At 36.4% G+C, this 26,291-nt stretch overlaps 1 protein-coding gene across 8 annotated transcripts in view; it reads left to right on the top strand.

The window, feature by feature from the left end:
- The first annotated feature begins 745 nt into the window (after positions 1–745).
- The window catches only part of qtc (GRIP domain-containing protein quick-to-court), a 39,235-nt gene continuing 13,689 nt past the window's right edge, over positions 746–26,291 (top strand). For 4 of the 8 annotated variants that reach the window (XM_089251328.1, XM_089251323.1, XM_089251324.1 and 1 more), the window contains exons 1-2: positions 804–894; positions 25,109–25,701. In XM_089251328.1, coding sequence (XP_089107454.1) covers positions 888–894; positions 25,109–25,701 — 600 coding nt within the window. In that variant the 5' untranslated portion in view covers positions 804–887. Of the gene's footprint in view, positions 895–4,710; positions 4,920–18,657; positions 18,743–25,108; positions 25,702–26,291 lie in introns of those variants that run through there. The other 4 variants (XM_089251330.1, XM_089251325.1, XM_089251329.1 and 1 more) reach the window with 3 other exon arrangements.

The following is a 26,291-nucleotide window of genomic DNA, read 5'->3' on the forward strand; positions in this document are numbered from 1 at the left end:
TAATCTCGTGGAATAGGACTTCAATGTATTTACTATCCATTAACTCAGTAGTTTTCAAACTTTTCTTTCGTAACCAACAGTTCCCTTTGCCTCAATCATTGTCTAACCACTGCTCCCAGAATAACATCGAAAAGAACCACTTCACAGCATTGCATAGGTCCACATCAACATCGACAGCTCTCTTCGACGTCCCTAGGAGCTGCGACGCCCACTTTGAGAAACACTACAGTAACAGATTAAGCCTTTAGTCCCATGCGGTGCCCGTTATCGAAAGTTCCACTACTTATTTAATTTTTATTTACTACACATTTTCCCGGAAAAATAACTTCTACACATAACCATTAAAAATACGGTACTCTCAGAGCGTATCTTTTTCATTTTTCCTATTTCGCATTCTCCAATATCATCTCACAAATCCTTGACCGTTAAGTAGACTAAATCCAGATTACAACAACTACAAAACCCATTATAAATAAGTTGCTATTTTTCCTTTAAGTCATGTATCGGTGATGACTCACATTTGAAGCGAAAAAAAAACTTTCGTTCATTCGGCATAATTTTCTTTATAGCGAGGGAAAACTTGTTGTGGTGAGGAAAATATAGCGATGATGATGATTCTACACTTCCCCAAATACAACGGTCTTCCTATTTTCTTTGCTCCTTTGTCTCTTTTTCTGTGCATAAACCTGTTTTCTCGTATTGTATATTGTACGCAACCAGAACTAATAGCTGATAAACTCATGAGTAGAATTTTGCTCATGAGCGTCGAAGTGAACGGACGTTACCGCGAGTTCTTGAAGAAAAATAAATAACTATCGATTGTGTGAATATATTGGATTTAGGACTAACAATATCTCTATATAGTGCGTGTGTGTGTGTGCCTGGATATGGAAGGTAAGGAATCGTATTATTTTCATTAGTATGAATTAAACTTCTTGATTACCCTATACCTCATTTTAATTTTGTCCTTTTTAATAGTTGTAACCAATTAATAGGGGTCGCTTAAGGAATAAAAGGGCCCCTTTTTTTAAATCTGGATTTTTTTCAGGGGTTTTCGCCTTTTCGGGAGGATTCAAATTCATTCATAAAATATTGAAAATAATGGACAGTTACCATAAAAATTCAAAAATTGTGTTATTCGACGTTGAGACGCTCTTAGGGGGTGTGTTACAGGTGCGGTCATACCGGGCCCTTGGCACTTGAGTAAATAAAATTTTGAAAAAAATTTTGCAAAACATTTTTAATAAAATGTTTAAAAAATTCTGAATTCTCTCGTCAATTTCTGGGATTTTGTATTTTCACCTAGAAAGAAATAATTCTGGAATTTTCTTCATCTAGAGATAAATAATTCTGGAATTATTTCTTTCATTTATTCGGAATTTTTATCTGGATCCTGGGATTATTTCCTGCCAATTATTTTCCTTATCGATCTTGAGTCATCGATTCTGAATTTTCATCAGTTCTCAGACAATTAAGTCTTTAATTCTTCTTTCATTCTTTAATTCTTTAATTCTTCTTTAATTCTTTAATTCTTCTTTAATTCTTTAATTCTTCTTTAATTCTTTAATTCTTCTTTAATTCTTTAATTCTTCTTTAATTCTTTAATTCTTCTTTAATTCTTCTTTAATTCTTCTTTAATTCTTTAATTCTTCTTTAATTCCTTAATTCTTCTTTCATTCTTTAATTCTTTAATTCTTTAATTCTTCTTTCATTCTTTAATTCTTCTTTCATTCTTTAATTCTTCTTTCATTCTTTAATTCTCCTTTCATTCTTTAATTCTTTACTTCTTCTTTCATTCTTTAATTCTTTACTTCTTCTTTCATTCTTTAATTCTTTACTTCTTCTTTCATTCTTTAATTCTTTACTTCTTCTTTCATTCTTTAATTCTTTACTTCTTCTTTCATTCTTTAATTCTTTACTTCTTCTTTCATTCTTTAATTCTTTACTTCTTCTTTCATTCTTTAATTCTTCTTTAACTTGGTTGAAATATTTATTGGTTTTGGAATTATTTCTTTAATCAATTCAGAATTTTCTTCTGTTCAAATTTTCATTAATTTTGTACTAATTTATATTTGTGTCTATATTTCTTTGTATGGATATTTCTAGGCAGTTTTCTGTGTTTTGGTATAAATGGATTTTTGGATGCCGGTAACCCTCTCCCACATAATCGGGGCGTTAGGGCCCCCGTAATTATTCACGTGGGCTCCGTGTTTGGTAAGGGTGGCCCTGACTCGACGGTTGAAGACTACAGAAAGTGCTTTAAGATATTATCTTATTGGAGACGGTTGATCAGATTTGCAAAATGTTGTCGGTTCTTTGAAAGATTAATCAAAGAAAAATTAAATCGGACCCATTTTCTTCTATTTTCTTTAATATTTAGAGTAATCAGTAAAAAGCCGGAATTACACTATAACAGTTTGATAAAGGATCTTTTACAAAACTTGAAAACAACCAATGAGCCTATAGTATGCGCTTATTGGGTGCATTTTTCAAATTCCATAAAATAACTTTTATAAAACTTTTATTGTGTAATCCCGGCCCTCTCTAAGAGAAAACGTGTCAATCTGGAATTGATTGATATGATATGTTGAAATCCTTTGTAAAAAAAGATGTAATCTTGTTCAGATATGTTTGAAGATGTCTGACTGGATGTCAGATAGATTTTGTATAACATCAATCAAAAAATTTTGGGTTATTCCGAAAGTTTTGCACATTTTCACTTTCCCCCCCCCCCCCCGATGAAGGTTTTTTTATTTATTTATTCTTTCTTTTAAACAAAATAATGATGCTTTTCGACTTAAGCCTTTATTTTTTTGAATATCGTGCTCGAACAGAGGGGAGGTGGCACCTAATTCACCATTTGTATTCCTTTAACCCAGTGGTTCTCTATGCATCGCGGCTCCTTGGGGCGCTACCAACCGTTACCAGGGAGTGATGCTGTGAGCTGTCTGCATTAATGTGTTCCTATTCTATAGTACCATGAAGCGGTTCTTTGTTAGACTGTCTCGGCTTGGGGGGGGGGCGAGGATACATGTCCACTATGGTAAGGGAGCCGTGGAAGACAAAAGTCTGCCTTAACTACTAATTCTAAATCAAAGAGGGGGGGGGGAAGAGAACATAAAAATGGATGCTTGACCTTTGGGGCAGAATGCATACTTGTTCTTTTTTTTAAACCGAGCACAATTGGTCTATCGCCATGGACAATTTACTACCGAGATACATACTTGTTCCGTGTGCAAAGTGAACGAGGGCGATGTACACAGTATTGATCTTTGGAGGGGACACAAAAAATTTCTTCCAAAGATTTTTGATTTACTAACAAACACAAAAAGAATTTTAAATCAGTATAAATTTTCATTTAGATATTAAATAAAAGTGTTTTTTCTTTTGGGGAGGGGGACGATGCATTGCTTTCATTATCCTTCCCCTGTATCCGATTGTGCCTGCTCTCAACGTTAATAACGAAGCCGATCAGTCAAATGTAGCATAGGCCTTTAAACATAGGGGCAGAGGCCATTTGAAACCCCCAAATCAAATTTGTAAGGGGGCTGAGCCCCCAATAATTTCTGAAAAAACAATGCTATACACCCTCCCTCTCCTGCTTACGCGCTCAAGTCCCGCATGTATGGAACGACCAACAACTTTCAGCCCTTCCAATCATGGGCGGAGATGGGGGGGGGGCATTGCCCCCCAGCGCAAAAGGTGGAGTCGTCTGATCTAATGTATACAGGACCGCAACTAGATGCTTGGTCACTCGGGACAAGCGCATTTTGACGCCCCCTTGTAATGCTGAAGGAGAGGTTTCAGAATGAAATTCGCGCCCCCTCGGGTCCAGCGCCAGGGGCACGAGACCCGCCTGCTCCTCCTCCTCCCTAGTTGGGGCTCTGAATGTATATGTGTATATATGAATTGACATCACCATCATCGTGCTATAATGACCACCACCAGCTGTAATGACCGTGATCCCCCAGACTTTCAAGTCTATCTCCGCCTATGCTCCCAATGATTTCTTCATGTCGGCGCCTCTGAAATGTAGACACTTCCGTATAAAAAAAGATTTTGTGGACTCGGTTTAATGATCGAACTTTCTTCACAGATTTATGTTATATCTAATTTACGCACTAAGTAATACCAGTGCCGTCTCATCGCATGGGTGCCCGGGGGCTCGCAAAAGTTGAGATCAAGTTGAAATTTTTGAGAGTAAGCATGTAAATTTGCCCGATAGGGTCTCAGAGAAATCAAATGTCCCTTGGCCCATGACGCTATTAAGACGACCCTGTGTTATTCGTATTTGTTACATTAAATTTAGTATTCCTAATTATTACTGGCGTAAAATTTGAGGGAATTTAAAATTTTCCTCTTTTTAAACTAGTAATTGGAGGAAGGGGGAATCTCATAGTCAATCAGAAAAGATCTTTCATCAAAGTGAGAAAACAAAGTTGATTGTTGATTGGTCAGCGTCTTCGGGATGGAGGATCATATACTTCAGAATAAATATTTTTTGAAATCAATGAGATAAACGTAATATAACGCCTTATTTGTATTATATTATATTCCTTATTTTATGAAAATAATAGAAAGGTTCCTACTAATACATAGAAAATAAAAAAAAGTTTAATAATGAGCGAAAGGGAAAAAAGTTTCTCTTGTGTCGAATGGCAGCAGCAGTACTGACGCTTCTGCGGCGTTTATTTGTTTATTTTTCCTCTTGTCGTCCGCCGTCGCAGTAGCTGATGAGCCCGGCGTTCGATCGGCACGCAGTTTTCCGCCGCTGTCTCCGATAATTTCAATATAAAATTTTATATGGTGTAGGGTGATTGCATTATCGAATAAATTATAAGAATGGTCATGATACGTAGTCGATTCATAGCCCGAGTGGGTTCTTATTGAATAGCCCGAAATCAATATCCAACTCACAAGTAAGTAATAATTATTAGCCTATGCTATAGCATATGTTGCCAATGAGAGTGCGTTGCTTTTTTTTTTTTTTTCTACATCTCGCTGTTGTGAACATACGGAGTAATTTTTTTTTATTACAAATGTATCGTGATCGTTATTTTGAAGTCGCAATTGCCTTTTGAAGTATCGGTAGAAATTAGTTCCACAGGAGAAAATGCAGGGCTCTGTGAACGTAATGCTCCCCGGTAGGTGGTCTTAGTTGCGTAGGGCAGGGGCTATAGGTGAATACAGGAAGAGGACATAGGGGCGATCGACCCCCCATTCAGTCAAAACATATTCCTAGGCCGAAGATGGACATTCGTCGTCGCCCTCCCCCCGGTCACTTGATGACTTGCCTCCTTCGTTCGAGGAGCCTGTAACTGCTTATGGTTTGAGACCTGGGGAAACATGCATTTATGGGGGCTATATGGCCTCCCACATACTCTCAGGACGCCTAGGATTTCTCGCCTCAACCTGGATAAGACTATTCACGGTTCTTTCAAAAAGAATTTATAGACCTGTAGTATACTGCCCTTGTGGGAGGTCCATGCACTCCATATAGTGGACCCTGCTTGTAACTTTTTTCAAGAAACTGCGATGAAAAAATCTTCAAAGTGGGAAACTGCAAACGCTTTAAATTAAAAATCTCAGTGGGTATTAATTTGTAATTGTTGGGATCACAAAAATGAGTCATACTAAGCAGGAGAGTTATCAGCGGGATCCACTGCATGCAACATTCATTGAGGCAGAGAAATTACTTGAACGAGGGCTTGACAAGTTCTGAAAAAAAATCTCATCACCAATACCAATAAGAAACTTAAAAATTGGTATTGGCACCTACAAGACAACTGTAGGTGCCAATACCAAGTTTTTAGTTGTCATGGCTAAATGAAGCCTGGCATTTGTCAAGCCCTGACCTTTAACAGAAATTGATTAAGATAGAAAATTAATTTAAAATATTTGACTATTCTGGGAAAAAGGCGAGAAAAGACTAAAATACAGAAGACTGTCAATTTTGGAAACTCGTTCATGTGCTCCTTTTTCAAATGTGAAAAACATATTGCACATAAGGCCCACATGAAAATTATCTCGTACTCTAGTTCCAATACCTGGGAAGCAAATCCTGTTGAGCCTAAAAATCTTGTTTTTGTTTGTATCAATAAAAATTTTCGTTTTGGGCACTGTTTGACCCAGTTTGTTCCTGTCCCTTAACATGCCACTGCTTTTTATGTATGTATCTACTGTGATTTACGTTGTATGTAAGAGCAAGTACTGCAAACAGTCCAAAAATTAACAAGAAAAGTCATAATAAGAGATTTTAAGAAAAGTCATAATAATCATCTCGCATTTGCGTCTCCAAGTTTGAAACCCCAGAAAACAAACTTCCACTGTGTGGTGATGGTGGGGTTTGAATTTGGGACTTCGCAATGCGAGTCCATCACTATGACCACTTGAACACCACAGCGGCTAAATTTAAAAAAAAAAAAAAAACATTTTTAAAATCACTATTGGTGGTACTGTGTTAAGACTAGGGTTGTTAGGCTGGTTCTTCTAGCCTCATAGTTCTTCCCCCCCCCCCCCCGGAGCATAAATTTACCCAAGGTTCCATGCTGTTGAGACTTTCATGTTGAGTTTCATGCTAGGGTAGCTATCCCTGGACAAGTAAAAAGTTCACTATTTTGGATTGATTTTGTGGGGGGAGGATGCTTGTCACTTGAAATTTTGCCGGCACCTAAATTTTTTCCCTCAATTTGTCAAACCCTGGGGAGTTTACAGAAAGTAGTCTGCAACGGGGTCATGGGTCAAATAAGAGTTTGTATGTTGAGTGGTTTTTTTTCTTATCCTGTACATTTAACCCTTTACTGAACAATCATCTATGAGCAATCAACATGATATAGCAATGCTTTGAACTGATTTTTCCTTAACTAAAAACAATGAGATTGAAGAACAAAGAATGTTTTACACAATATTGAAGGGTTAATAAAATTAGTTTTTTTTTCCTCTCCTGATACATTTATTTTCCTGCTTATACCAAAGCCAAAGTATTGGGGGGGGGAAGCTAATGATTTTAATTTCTGAAGAAATATGTGTTTTAAATTCTTTCTCTCCCCCCCCCCCTCCTTCTGTTCTGATCCAAGCATTCAATGGCAAACCATCTCTGTTTTCAAAAAGCTATATAGACTCGGCTGAAATGTGGTAACATTAATGAGAGATGTGACTTCAATCTCATTTTTCATGTACACGACAGGTTTTCCTAGCGACCCTGGAAAAGTCAGGGAAATGAAAAATGGTCAAAGAAAATGTGAAATATCTTGCAAAAGTCAGGGAAAAATATTCCAAATCGGAGGAAGGAAGCAACTTGTCTTGGGTCAGTGTTTGGTCAAAGTATGCTCTTTTAATCAGTAAAATTTTCCAATTTCGGTCAGGAAAGTGATCGAGCAGATTTAGATGGGAAAGCTGCATGAAAACAATCGCTAACAATTTTTTTTCATGAAGTAGTGTTCTCTAGCACAGTGAACTGTTGCAGTACTTTTTATTTTTTTTAACTGCTAGATATGAGACTAATTTTTGATGCGGTTGAGAGGTTGGTTGATGAATTTAGTTTAATTAAATTTTTAGAAGATCAAACCACACTTAAAATTTTAGCTTTTTTATGTTCCTTCAACAAATATGCATGGTATAGGCCTATTGGCATTCCAGCATCTAGACTGAAGCTTGAAGCCTTTTTTGTACTACTTCAGAGGCGTGTTACTTTTACTCGTGATTGAGATGTAATAAATCGAATCTCCTAAAATTAGAGGTACTTTTTTTGTAACAAACTCTTCATCTTCAATTAAAAATCATTGGTTTTTGCTCCATGTCGGTGTATCTAATGTATTCATGATCTGTTTTCAAAATAATTTAAAGAATGCAACTATACAAACATGGTTGATACTAGGTCACAGCTTGGGGCCGCAACCGGGATTGGGGGAAGGAGAGCCAGGTCCGATACCCCTGGTTCTATACCAGAAGGGGTTAGCAATTCACCTTATTGCTATTCTTCTGACAATACAATGTACTGTCAAAACACGTGTTTGACCAACACTTTCTATAGCAGAAAGTCTTCGCGCGAATCTTAGACGCCACTGAAGTCGTCCATTTCACCTGTAGACAGTGAATAAAGCAGGCCGACGTATGCGAAATCTTTTTTTTTTGCTTTATATCCAATGACTATATGTGAAATGGACGACTTTGGTGACGTCACGAACTTCGCGCGGAGGCTTTCTGCTACAGAAGATATTGGCTTGCCCCGGGTGACCAAGTATCTAGTTGCGGCCCTGTCACAGCTAATATGAACATTATTAAAACCATATTTGATTTGCTAATTAATTGCATACAAGGGCGATGTATAATCTTTATCAAATATGAATACAAAAACAAAGGCCACAACAGGCGAAATGCCCAACCAAGTGGCGAAAAAAAAAATCCATCTATTTGATTGCATCGAAAAATCTTACCTTCTACGATTGCTAGAATAATAAGTTATTTAGTTTTATTTCAGCTAGAATGAGATTTTTAGATGTTTTGTTTTAACAATGTAAAAATGTTTTAAAATAAGTTAAATAATTTATAATTATGAAAAAAATGGAATTTTTAATGTTTTTCAATCAAGTCAATGTGTTGTCATTTGTACATATTTCATGGCTAGAAACAAACTTTCTATGTTCAGTCCTAGAGATCACTGAAGATAAGCTTCATGTCCATTTTGTTTTTCACAGCTCTGTGCCACCTTAATCCCTTGTTGGGGCTTCTTTTTCATCCGATTTCCATCTGAGGTATCCCCATTATACGGAAGGGGGTTCCACAGGTGTCATGAGCCTCCATATTTAGAATCACTGCTTTATTATATTTAATATTTACATATCTTTTTAAGAGCTTTGGTGATGAACTTCGGCAGCATTCAAGACTTCTCGAGTGTTTTTATATGCTCATCTAATTGGGCTAGAGTTGTATCAGGGAACAATCGAATAGCTTCTGATTGAGGAAAGTGGCTTTTTCCATGCACTTTAATCTCTTCTAATCAGACACCCAGTTTGCAGTATAAACACTCAGTAATTCATTAGCAGGACCTGGCAATGCTGTGCAAATTGTATTGCAGCGCAATCATCATTTTGTTAACTTTGATGAGGTGGCTATTTACGCTCGTTACCATTATTTACTCCCAACGATTTCTGAATACCGCTGTTAAAAAACGAAGGTCACGCCTGTTTTGATTTTCTAAGATGCGATCTCATTCATCACCTGCTAATGAGGGGTTAAACGGTAGAAATATCATTTTCAACTGAGAAAGAACAATCGGGTTGTGTATCATTCGCCCTCGAGCTGGAACAAAACACCACCATGCCGTGTGGATATCGATCACTTCGGCAGTGTTTTCATCACAATCTCGTTCGTATCAGAGCTGCTTGTAGGTTCATTTTAATAACGATCTAAACACGCCGAAGGTCCCGTGTCCATTTCCGGCAGTTATCAAGATGTTGCGAAATGATTGTCCTCCCTCTCTTTCTATCAAAGAAATTTGACTTGATTAGCTACAGTCTAACTCGGTTTTAACGGAACCGCGACTATAACGTCTATAATTGGTGGTCCGGACTGATTTCCACAGAGAATAATGTTAATGAACATTATTGCTATGAAAAGCCCGAAGAGGATGCTGTTCACGGACGTTAAAATTTGACCTTATATATAACGACAAATTTTTTGTCACTTTTGTTTTCGTTTGACGTTTTTCCAAGGAATTCCTAAGATTAGAGTTGATCGATTATATCAGGGAAAATGTTTGTCTTTTCTACAGTCGAATGCCGTTATAGCGGAAATCTCGTTATAACGAACACTTTTCTAATCCTTCAAATAAGTTTACATAGGAACAATGCAAACAACCTGAAATTCCTCTATTAAAAACCTCCGGTCTCTCGGAGTTCGTTATAACGGAATTCGACTGTATTTATGCCTAATGTTGAAAAAAAATTTATTGCATGTTGGACGTTCCGATTTGCTCATTCACATAATCACTATACGAAACATTTCCGTCTTTTGCCTTTTTCGACTGGATTTAAAAAAAAAAAAAATAAAAATGCCCCATTTTTTTTTATTTTCAATAAAACTTGGTTTAAATCCAAAATATTTATTAGAATCGAGAACGAAGGTAATTTGAATAATTCATGAATTGTGCTATATAATGAATATGACTATAAATATTTGTCCCCACACATATTCGCCAAGCTCATTTTTTCCCGTGAAATACATTGTAGCAGACTTGCTGTAGCTTTTTTCTTTTTCGCCAAGGGTTATTTATGTGCAATTTTTGGGAATTTCTTCGACATTTAGCAACAAGTTTGGCGAGAATGGGCAATATCCCATATTATTATCCTAATTTCCCACATTTTTCTGAATCAAATTGGTCACCCCCGAATCATAAAGAAGTAAAAACTTTCAAAGTATTACGATTGCTTCTGATTATATATATTTTTTTTGTCAAAAAAATTCTTTGAAACGTCAACCTCGGTTATGGCGACGAAATTTCGTGGAATATTCGATGTCGTTATAACCAAGTTTGACTGTATTTGCCAGTTCAGCATTTTTTAATTTAAACTCACATATTTAACGGTAATTTCCAACTTCCGCATTTCGTATGAAAGTTTGCCAAAATTTTGTTTAGAGGAGTTGACTTCATTCCAGTTAAAAATAAATTCGCGCTTAATTTTAAATGACCCGTGATACAAAGTTATTATTTATCATGAAATAGTTATATGAATAAGAATATTTATTTCCTTGGGTGTTGTCCACACACTGCTTTTTTATAAGAAAAAGTCTTCCTCTTCTTTTTTTTTAATTAGATTTATTTATTATTCAGTATCTTCTTACTCCTCGTAACTTTTGTTATCTGGAGGGTGTGGTACCTCAAAAATAAAGGTCGGAGTTCGCACCGCATACATATAATAGCGCCATTCTCAACGATTTTCATTTAAGTTCCCCCAGCATCCATTTATTTTTTGACGGTTTTGTGGGGCCAAAAACTGGGAACTTAACGGAAGAAAAAAAAAAAATCCCAAACTCTCCAAGAAAATACCATTCAGTGTCAGGGTAAGTTATGAAACAGGTTGGTCTCCTCCCAGTTTTTTTTTTCAATTTCTCAAACATTGTTAGCATTTGTATTGTTCGGGGTGTAGAATTGAGGCCATTTGAGTTCATGTTAGGAGAGAAAAAATTATAGGAGTTTAAAATTCAAGTTTTTTTTTTAGTATGTGTGTGTGAACCTGAAAAATCGACGAAAATTTTGCGGTTGATTTATCATTGATTAATCATTTTATTAGTCGGTTAATTTTTTTTCCCCTCATAAGATTTGGTATTAGATCTGAAAGTTAGTCGTTTTTAACAGAAAGCTGGGTAGAGTTTTCCACATCGAGTGTGACCGTGACTGTGCGCATTACGCATAACCTAGTCAACCCGTAGCCAAAAAAAAAAAATCCTCCTTGGAGATACGTTTTGTAGGGTCCTTGCGTTATGTTGACCGTGTCTGAATTGTTAACACGTAACCAGCAGAATTTTGATCAGGCCGGAGTTTCTGCACATAATTGACTGGTTTCCGGGTAAACGATTGTATCGGCGTCTGAAGTCGTTGGAACTAACCTGGAAGGTCATATTGAGAATAATAAATATTCGTTTGTTTTTCTAAGTCCAGCTACATAAATTAGCTATGCGAATTTTCTATTTTGGTGGGTGGTTCTTGCCATCACGATTGCATTGTTTTTTTGAAGTGACCGGTTAAAATTGCGCTTGTGTCAACGTTTTAATTTTGTTTCATTGACGAACGCTGTGATTGATGGTGAAGTGAGAACGTTAATGATTGAATTACAACCGCAGCAAGCTAGACTAGTTTTTCTCTTTCGAATACTATTATGGAATTTCGTGTCGAACTGGAAATTTTATGTATTCTGTATCTCTTTTTTTTATTTTTGGTACTGGCATAATGAATTTCCTTGAATTCTATGTTGACCCTCCGTCGAACGCAATATGTCTGTCAGGCACATCGCAAACTCATTTCATAAATTTTATTTTTAGGCCCGAGGGAGGTTTTAAACATATGTTTTCACTATTCGCAGTAATCATTTTACTGCGAGTTTATATTCTGTGTGAAGCGAGGTCAGTGCGGTGTATTTTTCTTTAGGGCTATTCCCGTAGAATCCAGATGAAATTATGAACTAAAAAAAGGGTTAAAAATATACCACCCTGTCTTATTACTGTCTCTATATATATATATATATATTAATCTAAATACATACATTCATTTTTTTTCCTGCAGATCTTACTAGAAAGTCATGGAATATAATTAGCTCTAAGGCGTGAAATTATTAGAGATTTAAATATACATAGGAAATAATTCTCTCTCCCTCGCTGTGACTCGAATATTAAACCGTTCAAGTCGATCTCGGTTATGAAACTCGAGTCGCTTATTTCCAAGGAATAGTATCTTTTGTTATTTCGTAAAACGTTCCCAACGCACACATCTGCTGTTAGCTCCGATTTTTTGTGCACCATCTGTTCCTGCTGTCTCCCCCCCCCCCCCCAAACGTCAAAGCTTCAATTTTTACTCAGGAAAAAAGGGACGAGTAATATATGGATCTGAACCTATGGCTTCATTGCAAAGTAATAGGACGTCTTTGGATTATGAAATTTTTTTTTTCTTTTTGAAAGGTGCGTTTAACTTTCCTCTCTCGGTGGGACTTTTTTTTTTTTAAATCGTTGAAATCTGGGTGAGGTGCTTTTTTTGCCTGCTGTATTCATTTGAAAGTTCTTCGGGGCCTTGTTTTGCTGCTACATAAACTGTTCTGAGAGCCCCCCCCCCCCTAAAAAAATGGTCGACGTCTTTAAGCGTTTCTCTAGTGACCTGAAGAATCGTCCTTCTATAAAACGTACGATATGGGTGGTCTCTTCGAGATCTGAAAGGCCTCTCTCTGCAAACAGAGTTAGTTCCTGTTTTATAGCTTGTGAAACACCTGGGCGTTCCGAATCAACTCTGTAACGAATGCGCAAGCGATTTAACACCATAAGCACCTCGGACGAATACTTTTTTTCGAACTTTCGATACTCGCAGTAGTAGTGAATTTTCGTGGGAAGTAGTAAAACTCGGTCGGTTGTGACTATAACGATTTCGGTGCTTCTTGTACTCCCTCCGGTAAGTAATATCCGGGCAATTTCCTTTCTCCGCGTTAGATGACTCGCCCTCAATAAATAATTAAATTGCTCTTAATGATACATCTGGAACCATTTTCACAGCCGTTATTACTATTATTACGGACTATATCGAGGTCTGTTCGTTAATATGGTGTTTCGAGTGCGTAAAGAAGTTATTTGCCTTGCGTTAAGGACGGCTTTTTTTTTCTTTTCACCTCCTGGATCTTCTCAGTAACGTCTCAATTACACCCTTGGGAGTTAGAAAAAATATCATAAATGTGTGGTAGTATCGTTCACCTAGTTCTGATTACTGATAATTTTGATGAGAAGTTTTTTCAATGTTTTTCTCCGCTTCTCATTAAAAGCGAATTTGTTCGGCCGTGACATTCAACTGTTTATGTTTGGACGAATTAGGTTTGGGAAGTCTTTTTTTTTTTAATGTTGTCACGTGGAGTAATTATCACCTTTTTCTGTTGTTTTTCTTCTTTTTCTTGAATAATGTGTGAAATGTGACATTTCTTCTTTGGGGTGGTGATGACGACTTCTTGGAACAGTGATTTCACTAGAAATCGAGGTTAGAAGGATTCACCAAGTAATTTTCCAGCACTGTGATGTGTGACTCAATGTTGTGATAGCTATCGGCTGTTGTAATCTGGAGCACACACACTATATGATTGACATATTAACTGCTAGCTATCGGAGAAGATAATTGCATAGTGTTAAAGTAGTTTTCAGTGATGCATGGAAAAATCTCGCTGTGATGATATTCTACGGAACGTGATATATTGTATCGGTTCACTTTAATACGGAACAGTTCTCGATAAAGCATCCAAATAAAAAAAATCTCTCCGTAACTATAAATTGACATATCGTCTTAGACGGATTGAAAATTCGTAATCTTTCAAGGGGCGAAATTTGCCACATTTTAATTTTTTCTGTTGGATGTAAATATCCATTTCTTCGTTGTAGTCATCATGTGCATTTCTCAACAATCGGGGTAATTCTCAAGGGAGATTGATTGATGCAGCTCACACCTTTTTGGAAATTTCGAGTTCTCATGAAGACAAGGGTGAGTGTGTGGAGAAGATTGGCCATCATCATCCCGCATAAGGCTATCTCGCAACCAGGGCCGTCTTAAGAGCATCATGGGCCCCGGGCCAAGTGATATTTCTGAGGTCCTACCAGGCAAATTTTCCAAAATCTCAACCAGATCCCATTTTTGTGAGGCCGCTCCCGGGTGGGCCCATGCCTTAAGACGGCACTGCTCGCAACACGAGGCCGCCTTGACTTCGAGCCGAACCAGCACTCAACACATAGTAGAAATTTATTGATGTTATCGCATCTATAAAAAGTACGTAAAAAAATTTCACACGCCTATGTCAATATCAATAATTGGGGTAACTCTCAAGGGAGATTGATTTATGTTTCTGAAACAGCTCACACCTTTTAGGAAATTTCGAGTATGGCCGGAATATTGCCAGTATTGCCAGAAATCGAGTCAAGAACCTCTCGCAGTCCTGGCGAGTGTTGTTCTATTAAGATTCAAAGGGCTGGCATTTTCTTCCGTACTACTGTATATATAAATTTTCTGTCGGAACTTCATCTTTGTCTCCGCTTGGTATCCAGACTTTCGAATTTTGTATGAACAGCGGAGAGTGATATCGCGCTCGCGTTTCTATGTATCGTATCTAGTCTTGGGAAGAACTTCATGTCAATCTTCATTCACAACCTTCAAAGATGTTCGATGTTATACCGTTATAAAGAAGTAGATTGTTGAACGAGTTGATGACACTTGACCCGCCGATACTTGCAATGTGGTCAAGATTCGCAACCGAAAGGTGCAGCGATTCTCACGCTGGGACTGGCTTTCTATTACACTTCTTTTTTACTGCGAATAAGTTATTCACAGTTTTGGAAGAAGAATGTTGTCAATCACGATCCCATGAACCACCAAATAGTAGCATGTATTGTTACGTTATTTCAGGTTTATAGCTGAAAAAAGTAAAAAAAATTCTCCTGCACTTTCGCCATTGTGTTGTCAAAAGTTTTAGGTCATGGATTTCTCATGTTGGGGGCCTTTCCCGTTGTTTTCCTTATGTTTTCACTCAGTTCACTTGTTGTGGCGGCGTTCATTGTACTGCTGTGTTAAAGTTTTCCATTCTTTTCCGACACCAACTTCATCAGGCCTTGTGTCCCCGCGTGTTTATGCTTTTTTATTATTACTACTTTTTTTCATTTTGGGGTCATCGCTTTGTCCAGTATTTTTTATATCCTGTTCGTTGTCTTGTCGGCTTGTTTTTTTATGTATGTTTATTTGCCTGTTAAATTTTTTTTCCTCCCTATTGCTCAATTGCTGATTCAATACAACTTCTGCCTTCTAATTTCTACACGCTATATCGTGAGAGACCCATGTAATCTACAAAATGCTATTATTAATAATTGTTCGTGAGAATTTTTTTTTTTGCAAGTTCTATATTCTTTCGTTTATTTATGGAAAGAGGAAAAAAACAATTATTTATGGTTGAAATTTCGTGTTCATTACCGCAAAAATATTAAACTTGTAACATGTGACAGAAATTTAGAAATTTCTGTCACATGGTAGCGAATACGTGGCTTTGTTTTTCTAGAAATTACATGTATGAGAAGACTATTTCGTTCTAGAGTACTATTTTAATTATTCGCCGTGATATTTGCTTCGAAACTTGTGTTTAAAACAGTGTCTGAATGTGTTTTATTTCTCTAGTCTGTTTGCCCAGCTGGAAAAACTTTTCTTACCGGTCATTCCCACGGGTCTTAGGCATGGGATTCCGTTATCATGTGCGGACACGACCGATCATCATTAGGCACCAAACCAAAAAAAAAAATATGTACATCAAAAAGATCGGTAATTTCATTCTTATACCGCTGTCACGTTTTTTTTATAGGTTTTTTTTTTCGTGTTATCTCGTTAGCTCAGGTTGCATGCTGGTACAACTATGTCTGACCTTTGCCATGATCTTTATTCATCTTGTCTTCGTGCATTTCGCTTATGTGTAGGAAAACGACCCATGCAAACTTCCTGGGAAATAGAGTAACTTTTGCGCTCTCCTACACGGTTTTTTTCCATGATATCCGATGTGAAACAACCTAGAGCGTCTGTAAAAGTAGAAAAAAGATAATGTTCAAGTGTCTTTTTCTTTGACAAAGGGATTTCTCCCTCATTTCAAACATCAGCTTTCTTTGTATTTAGAGCTGAAAAAATGTTACCCGGAATTTCAAGCATATGGTGACCTTGATTATTAGCAATATTATCATTAGGCAGTTGAGAAACAACATCTGTGTCGTGCAGGGCTCCCTGTCGTTTGATCTGCCTTTTTCATAATACAGCATTATTGGTTTTTCTTGAATACTTCGTATTCAGTAGGGGGGGGGGGACTGAAATTGCGTCAACTTCTGACACAGTTTTTACCGATAATTCTTCGTATTTTAGGTTCATCTCAGGAACTTTGCTTTGTACTATATGAAGTTTTTAGTACCCAAGTCTCGTCATCTCTTTTTCGTAAATGAGCCACGTCCTTCTCTGCCAGTATATTTCCATTCTGACTGATCTTGATCGAAATGAGTGGTTCCAGTCGAAAAACGACCGTTGATATCTATCATTGGATCTCGCTCCACAACGGAGACGGAATCGGAAATACCATTCCTTAATCTTTCAGATCTACTGGTTGACATTGCCAGTATTGCGAACTGCCACTTGGTTATACAGAACGAGTTGTTTCTGACCAGATAATGATCGAGTAGGTTACTGCATTTGCTTAATGGTACGCACAGCTACTGCATCTGTAAATATATATAACGGTTGTTATTGTGTCAATTTTCAATTGCCATTTTTTTTGACAATTGTCTTTACGACTCAAATCATCTAAGTGGTGGATATTGTGCCCTCATCGTCCTAATTTATTAGATTGTTCGAGGAAGTTTTGAATGATATGTTCTTAAGAAGCTCATGCTTATATATATAGAGGATGTTATACTGAGATTTTTACTGTAGAGAATGGATCTTTGGATTGCTATATTTTTTGTCGTAAAACTGTATTGAAAGTACCGTAACTGGGCTTTGATTTTCTTCTAGTGTCTGTGCTTTTGGGATGCCCTTGAAGTGCCTCTAGATCGAGTTAGAAGCCACAAAATATTAAAAACTTTAATATAATTTCCAAGTGTGCCGACAACATAAATTTGAATAGTTTTTGAATTCTCGCACACTAAGCACTTCTAACCTTCCCAAGATCTGAGATCTCTGTCTTTTTTAAACTATGCCCAGTGAAATGGATTTCAAAAATTGTGCTGTTCACTGGCATCATCTTTTGTTATACAGTATATCTGTTTTCGTGTTCATATTTTAAAAGTAGTTTGTTCGTATTTTGACAATTTATTGTCGTTTTTGTGACAGAAACGGATAAATAAACGTTTAAATTTTTTTTTTCGTCCACTTTTAAAATGCAAAATATGTTTATCGTGACAGCTATAAAGGAACTATCGAGAGTGATTCATATGAAATATTGCCGTTCAGTTCCCGTGTTTGACGTTTAATATTGATTTAACTGGAATGCGAGTCCAAAAATTTTCTTAAACCTGTTTTACGGTAATGTTTTTGACTATTTTTTTTTCCAGTTTGGTGGTGTTATATTTTCTTGAATCCTTATCTGTCTGTCTTCCATTACGTCCTTTCTCTCCTCCCTGTAATTTCCAAAATACTCTGCTGCATTTTTTTTTTTTTTGGTTACTCCTTCCTTTTCTGTCTTTGGTCCATTGGCTCGTGTTGCTGTTTCGGAAACTCATACCGGCTTCCACCACAATCTCTCGCTGTGTGCATAATCTTTCTCTTGGAGATGGCCTGCATGAGTAGTAGACCGTGCATGCGGAATTCCCTTCAACCCTTCTCTTCTCCTCATGAGGTTCTTAACCGTCACCGCTAAGGAACTGGAACCTATTACAAGACTATGACTCACAATAGGTCTTGAAGAAAACATGAAAAGTTTGAAAGATATGACTCCTTTTTTTTTGCTCTTTTTTTTTTTTTATCCCTGTCCAATTTTGTTATGGACTTTATCTGTAACGGCTACATTTTGCATGTTTCAGGGGATTATTTGTTGAACCGTTTTTTCTTTTCTTATTTCTTACGTGTATCGCTCCATTTCTGGTATGGAGCATCTAAGTTATAAGCACCGAATTGGCATTTATCTGTATCTCTTTTTCTTTCCCATCTAATCTTATTACCTGCCTTCAAAGCAACGAGTGGAATCTGATTGGCTGTATAATGTGAATGTTTCCAGAAAGTTCGTCGTAACCGCCTCGGGTTCGGATTTTTTTTGATTAGAAAACACCCAAATATGCATTTTAATCCGCGTATCTTACGTAATTTTTTTTTTCCTCCATGCTCCGGGTAGTTTTTCTTTTTCTTAGTCGTTCCGATCATTCTGTGTGGCTCGAATCGTGGATGAATTCTTATGCGATTCGCGTTTTGCACGTGCAACAAGTACATTCTATGTAAGAGGGATATTTTATTTTTCCCGGCATAAAGTGGATAGGGTGCAGTTCCTGTGGCTATATTGTGAGTATAATTCTTGTCTTTATTCTAATAGGTATTTTAGTTTGGTATTCTGATATATGGATGTACTACGGCAAATGGCTGAAGTCTGGGTGCTTCAGTGATTATCCGACCACTTCGGACATTGGACACCTCGCGAACTGGATAGTCAATGAGCAGATTTCTGACATTGGTCAGGATCTTACTCCCTTGAGGAGTAACGTCGCGATATCAAGAAACGATGTTTTTCCAGTGAATATTGTACACGGTTTATTCTAGATTTCCAGATAATGTGACCAACTTTAATCAGTATTGTATTTGTCTGAAAACTTCGGGAATTCGACAAAAAAAAAAATTGTTAACGATTTTTTTTAGCAAGGAAAATTTTAACTATTTTGGAAAAAAAACTATTATTATATGGAATTCATTATTTGGGATAATGAATGTCCACTATCGGACTTGGACGAGGACGCAAAATATTGAGTGCCGTAAAACGGTATTAAAATGCGTTGACTTTGTCATCACTTCAATTGCTTGATTAAGTCAGCTCCAAGTTCCATTATTTTATAATACTATTTCACATAAAAAAAGGGGTCAAACGCAGGGGTTCTCATGCTTTTTCCACCTGTGTGGTGCCCCTTTCCCCTAATCAAAGTTTATCTGCGGTTCCCCAGAGCAGCTTAACAAAGAATCTCGTCGAAAAACCTTTGTCGGGGGTAGCCGTGGAGCGGTGGCCCTAAGAAAGATTGGCGGTGCACAGCTTGAGAACCCCTGATTTAACGTTTATTAATAAGCCCACTCTCATGTACAGATAGGCAGACCGCAGGATACCTAAGCCCTGTGCTGCTAAGAATGTCATAGCAGAGCAATACTCTCTGACGGGTGACAGTTTTACAAAAATAAGACTAAACATTTCCCAAGACATTTGAGGATAAATTTCGTTAAATTTAGTCGAAGTGTGTATATCTACATAAGCTATATGCATTCAGCTTTTCGTACAAAAGTGTATCTTAAAAGATTCGATCTTATTTTCCCACAAAAATTTTATACCTGCATACTTCTCTCTAGAATCTTTTTCTTAAGTAGAAAAGAAAGCTGTTTACGCGGAAGCCGCTCAAGTATACTTAAGCAGTATTTGCGTCACGAGGGGATTTTTCGGTCCAATAAGTTGGTTGTTTTTGCTCTTAGGGTATAGGCTGGTGGCTGGCTGATTGCCATAGATTTTCGTGAACAGAAACCCTTGGAAAAATATTTTTCTTTCGCTCGACCAGTGCGGAAGTAATATCGAGTCTCCTCCACCGTTGCGATATCTCACGTAGTAGGTGTAACACGATGGATCGATCCATTGTGGAAAATACATTTTTTTTTTCCTTCTCCAATCGCATTAGAAGTAGATGATCCATTTTCGCATGTGCTTCCATTTTTATCTCTTAATAGTTTAATATTTATGTGGTTTCTATCAAAAAAGCTGAAGATGATGCTACACTTGATGGTATAAACATCCCCTGTTCATAGAGGACTCGTGGACTCATAATTAAAAGCCTTTACAAAATAAGTCAGAGTGCAGAAAAAAAGGTTCTGGTGGTCCTAGCCTTTACCCTAGTATTACCCTTTTTTAAAAGAATTGAATAAAAATTGATCTCACACAGTAAATAGCAAAAAATTGACACCTATTCATCATATTAACATCAGGGTTGGCACGGTATTTACCGTTTTGGTAAAAACATATTTTTCCCGCTGTTTTTACCACCTTCAGAGGGAAGTTTTTTTTTAAATAATTGCAGAAACCAGTGATTATCTACTTTTTTCCATTTTTCCCAAAAAAAATTCATAATTTTTTGATACAATGTTGTGTGAACACAGAACAGTGGATACATACAGAACACTCTCACTAGCATGTATGTTAAATTATAATATGCTCATTTGATCTTATTGTTATAAATTCTCTCTTTCCATAAAGCAGGGCTTGAACCTAGGTGCCAGTTCGGCATGAGACTAGAAAATAGGAATTATCACCTAAAATTTACTTTATATAATTGTTCAATTGAAGTTTATGGATGACACAAAATTTTCAGATTTCATGACAGTGTGTCATGCAGCAAAAAAGGGGATATTTGTAAAAGTAAAAACAACAACAAAAAACAGTATTTAGGACCATTTCTCTTGAGCAAACAATTATGCTTGGCTCTTAAGCAATTTGGCTAGTGCATAATTTGTTTTTGATTTGTCAAGTTCTGCCCTAAAGATAGTCTCATATTACACCATATGCTGATGGATTAAAAGAGAAAAGTATACATGCCATAAATTCTAGTGGAAGTATCTGTTTATAAATAGCAGAGAGATTTATGGCTTTGCCGCCTGGTGGCTATTCAAATTTTGCCTTCTCCTGTTTCAAATTTATGTTTTTGACCACAAATTACTTAAATCACCACCCTGAACTACAGACCTCTTAGGCACCCCTTCCTTCGTAAATAACGCTTCTGATAGTCATTTAAAAAATTGTATGAGCTCAATTGGTAATAAAAAGTGGGAAAGAACTGGAATATTGATGACATCATTTATGATAATTAAAATGGGTTTGTAAAAAAAAAAAAGTGAAGCGTCACCTGTATCAATCATTAATAGTTTTTTATATAGTTTAGAAATAGTAAGTAATAGCCTCTCTTATCTCTATACCAGGGATGGACAAATCCCAGGCACCAGAGTCTAAAAAATTGGCATTGGCCCCTGAAATTTTCTGTGTAGTTACTAAATTGCAGGATGAGAGCAGCACAAAGTGTTTGTAATTTATAGCAGCATATTTGCCAACATGAAAGAGGGCCAATATGCCCAGAAAAAGTCAAAAGAAGCGTTATTTAGGACCTTCTCCTTGGAGTGAGGAAAACATAAATAAAACAAACAAAACATAAATTTTTTGGTGCCTAAAAATCTTTTTCTGGCACCTAGATTTTCTTGTGATTTGTCCCCAGCCCTGCTCTATATATAATATACAATAATCTTATATAACACGATTTTCTCTTTATTTATATTACTCTGAGGTCCTAATTCATAGTTTTAATATACTCCATTTATAATGATAACTCCTTTATAACAATGTTTCTCTGGTCCCTTTGAGTATCATTATACAGTATGTTTAAGTATACATGACGGGGTTGGCAGGTTTTTGACGGTTTAAACCGCCATGTCAAAAACCTCAAATGTTGCTTTTCAATATAAAAATTCCCATTTTAAATACACACATTAATTGCATTTGATGTTTAAAGTGACTATGTTATACAAAGAATAAATATTTAATGTGATTGTAAAATTTTCTAGTCTACTATAACCATATATATTTTGCACAAAATATATATGGTTTTTTTTTTCTAAAAATAAAATGTACAATTTGAATAAAGCATAGCATATAAACACTGGAAGGACACCATGGAATGATTTGACATTCTCTGATTCAAGATGGTCCTTGACCTTCCAAAATTTCTTCAACTGCTTATATATGTGCATTGATATAAACCATCTGCTGTACTCTTTTTACAACAGATAAGTGTTTAAAAAAGTTTATTACATCGTATATGTAATGTTGATTTATTAAATTATCTAGATAATCACTAAGATACTTATTGTTCATACCATTGAAATATGTCTAGCGATCAAAATACTGAATTGTAGGACTAAAATGTCATTTAATTTGACAATGCTAGCTTGTATATGATTAATAAACTCATGTAATTTATCCTTGGTAAAACTTAGTTATTCTTACTTTTGCACTATGATATATTTACTAGCATTTATAATGCAATGGTTTTCCAATTGAAGCTATATTTAAACATGAAAAAAAAAATGCTTTGGTATCAAGTCCTGTCGGCTCTGCTTTGGTTGAAAATACTCTTTAAAACTCTGTGAATTTATACACCCTGAGCTCTAAGAAATTTTTAGATGAAAATAAATGAGTTTAATTAGTGTATTAACAGATTATCTGTGTGAGAATTTTTACATGGAATAAAATTTTGGGAGGATCAGAAAATTTAAAATATCAAAATACATATTTTTCCTCAGTAATTACCATTTTGAATATAAAACCCTTTAATCTACATAAAAGTGTTTTGTTATTTAACATATCTATCAGGTTAACAAAAACTATGTGACATCATTGACAGTAAGTTTTTGTCAGTTTTAAAACCAAGTTAGTTTCTGGTGTCAAAAGCTTAACCCTTATGACCTATCATACATATTTTGAATAAACGGCTCTATTCTGCTTAGCAAATTGAACACAAGTTAAGATAAGCTTAGATAAATAAACTATAAAATTATATTTTATATGTTCTATACTTATGTTGAAAAATTTAAAATTGCAACTTATAATTAACATTGTTTTAATTATTGTAATAAATTAATGTTTGAAAATAAAACATTTTATAATATGCAAAAAAGTAAGTTTTTCATCATGTTATATACCTATTGTGTTCAAAACATTACCAAATGGCATTTATTTAGGTTTTCGACAGTTTTTGATGGTTTAAACAAGTTTTTGACAGTTTAAACCAATTTTTGATGCTTGTCAAAAACCCAACCCTGATACGTGAATTGTATAAAATATATAAGTTATTAGAATATATACATACATATAAAGAGGGGTGGGGCAAAGAAACAAAAATAGGTTTCTACAACAAATTAAGTCAAAGTGTGCTGACGAAGACTCAAACATTGGTCGTTTTACACCATTTCCGTTTCTACAATTCTTATTCCTCTTTTTATAATTAAGGCCTAAGTTTATTTGAATTTTTTATGATTATTATTTAAATACCATTAGTTAGTAGAAAAACTGTTACTCTCCATATTAATTATCAATACATAGTCTAATTATGTATGGTAAAAATCTTGTGTATACATTGATATACAAGGTTTTTACCGTTTTTATCACGGTATTTACCGGTAAATACCTAGTTTTTTTACCATAATTTGGTATAAGAACCGTAATCTGATAAAAACCCAACCCTGATTAACATAATTTATTTGTATATTCATGCGTCATTGTTTTCAATTGCTTAACCGGCTGACCTGTTAAAATTGGTTCATCGTATACACGTTACGGTAAAAATGTTATAAATCGATTATTATACAGAATTATGCATACGTACCAACTGTCTTGGTAAGTATGATAAATTTATTACTTTTACCGGCAAATATGCATAAGGCCGGTATTACACTATACATGTTTTATAAAAGTGCTTGTATAAAACTTGAACAATACAACGAATAAGCTGATGGGTTACATTCAAGTTTATCCAACCGATCAGTTTATCGGTTGTATTTTTCAAGTTTTATCAAAACACATTTACAAAATTTTTACAGTGTGATACCGGCCTAATACCCTAATTGGTGAATTTGATAAATGTGAAAAAAAATCCAAATGAGTCTAGTATGTGTGATGAATGCAGGCGGATCCCAATATAATGATAAATTTTACGATCGTACCCCGATATAATGATACAATTCATGCATGAATTACCATGTACAGTATATCATAATATAGCACTGTTTATCTATGTTTACCAACGCTTTCAAGATTTGGTATTACGCATAATATCTGGTAAAAGTGATAAATTCTGGGAAAATTTATCAAATTTACCCACGACGCGTGGGTACTATGCATAATCATCGTTAAAAGTGATAAATTCAGGAAAATTTATGAAACTTACCAAAATGCTATGCCATTACGCATAATAACCGATTTATCACAAATTTACCGTAACGTAATGAAGTTCGTTTTTAGCTTATAAATTGTAAGACCCGTTGAAAAAAAAAAATTTTTCTCGTTATTCGAACTCCGAAGGTCATGGTAAAAATAAAAAAAAAGAAAGATTTTTTTTTTCTTTTCGATTTCTTTCATGTGTACACAATCCATCCTATCCATATGGTGTATTTCGACACCGCGGAATAAACACTGTGTATACGTGCATGCTGTCTATTGTTCCCGAAATGACAACTTCTCTGCAACACTTCATCCAGCTAATGATGTCTATGTTTGACCTTGAACGTTGGCTATTGTCTATGTCCCTGGTGGGTTATTATTACTTTTTCTCTTTTCGGAAGGACAATTCGTTGTTGAAGATTAGTGAGTAACACACCCACTAAAAAATAGTATACGATGATGGCGATCATTTCTCGATAGGAAATGCGCAGTATGATCTGTTTTCTATGCCCCTGTGCCTGATAAATGTACACCGGCTTCGAAACTGCTCCTGTGATCGTGAGAAATATAATCCGTATTTGCATGCGTAGAGCGTTGCTCATTTCCAGTCAGATTTTCGTGATCTTACTAGTTTTACTCGATGCAAAAAATAATTTCGATGCATCTGTGATGAAATAATATAAAAATAAATTTTTTTCCAGAACCGGTGATGACGGACCCGGCACCAGTGAACGGGGCCCGAAAGAACCCGTTGACACCTCAAGTGGCAAGGCGATGCCGCATCCCGAAATTGAACAGATCCGCGTCGGTCAGAATCAACGGCGAGACTTACATCGACTATTGCAAATCGGACCGACCGATCTCGTTGACGTTACCCGCGAAATCCAAAGACTACCAGAACTGGAGGTTCCACAACAACAACAACCACCACCACCATCAAGGATCCGTTTCTTCCGTCACATATAATGGCGTAGGAGGTATGGACGATGATAGGAGTTCGCTGAAGAGTTTTGGCAGCTTTTTGAGCTACACGTCTATGGCTAGTCAAAGTCAGATCACGGAAGCATCTCTTTCTCGGCCCGCAAGTCGAGTCCGGAACAAGAAATACGTCCTGCATTGTGAGAGGCATCTAGTTCCGACCGAGGAATACCTGACACCTACGCAGAGAAAAGACAAAGAAATAAGGCAGCTGAAGTCGGCCCTGCTGCGCAAAACACGCCTCCTGGAGGAGAAAGACTCGGAAATCGAGCGACTAAAGTCCGAAATAGAAAGGCTGCATGACACGTTGTCTGAGGTGAGGGTCGAATTAAAGTGAAATGTATATAAATGTTTATCGAATGAAAAAGTGGCGAGTCTCTCATAGATTTAGGGTGAGAGCGGAAGGACGACTGCCCCCCCCCCTCCCAAAAAAAAATTGTATAGCATAGGCGAAAAGGGTGGAGGTGAAAAATCTGTCCCCCTTCACTATACAATCGCCCCCTTGTCATTCGAAGAGCCTACATCTGCTTATGGAGTCCCTCATATGATAAAATATCTGTACCAGTTTGAATTTGAAGTAGTTTGGCGAGTAGGTGCATATCCTTCTCAAATAATGTCATGGGCTCTGAGAGCTATCGCGTTCTTTCAAATCAGCATCCATTGCAATGTCTACCAATAGTAAACTGTGTTTAAGGAGTCCAATCAGAAGTTGTCTTTGGTCACTTCAAGGTTTGAACCCAGTTGGGGTGGCACAATAGTGCCAGAGTGGCGCAGTGGTAAAGATGATTGTCTTCCACTATTAAGGCTACCATCAAGGTCCATGGGTTCGAATCCGGCCATAGAACATTAGAAGCAAGTTCTTTGCCTACCGAGCCTAGGCGCGACCACCGATGGATGGAGCCTTCA

The sequence above is a fragment of the Pholcus phalangioides genome, unplaced genomic scaffold (assembly GCF_987345545.1).
Source record: "Pholcus phalangioides strain wild (caught in Gottingen) unplaced genomic scaffold, Ppha-v1.0 ptg000024l_1, whole genome shotgun sequence".
Classification (NCBI taxonomy): Eukaryota; Metazoa; Arthropoda; class Arachnida; order Araneae; family Pholcidae; genus Pholcus; species Pholcus phalangioides.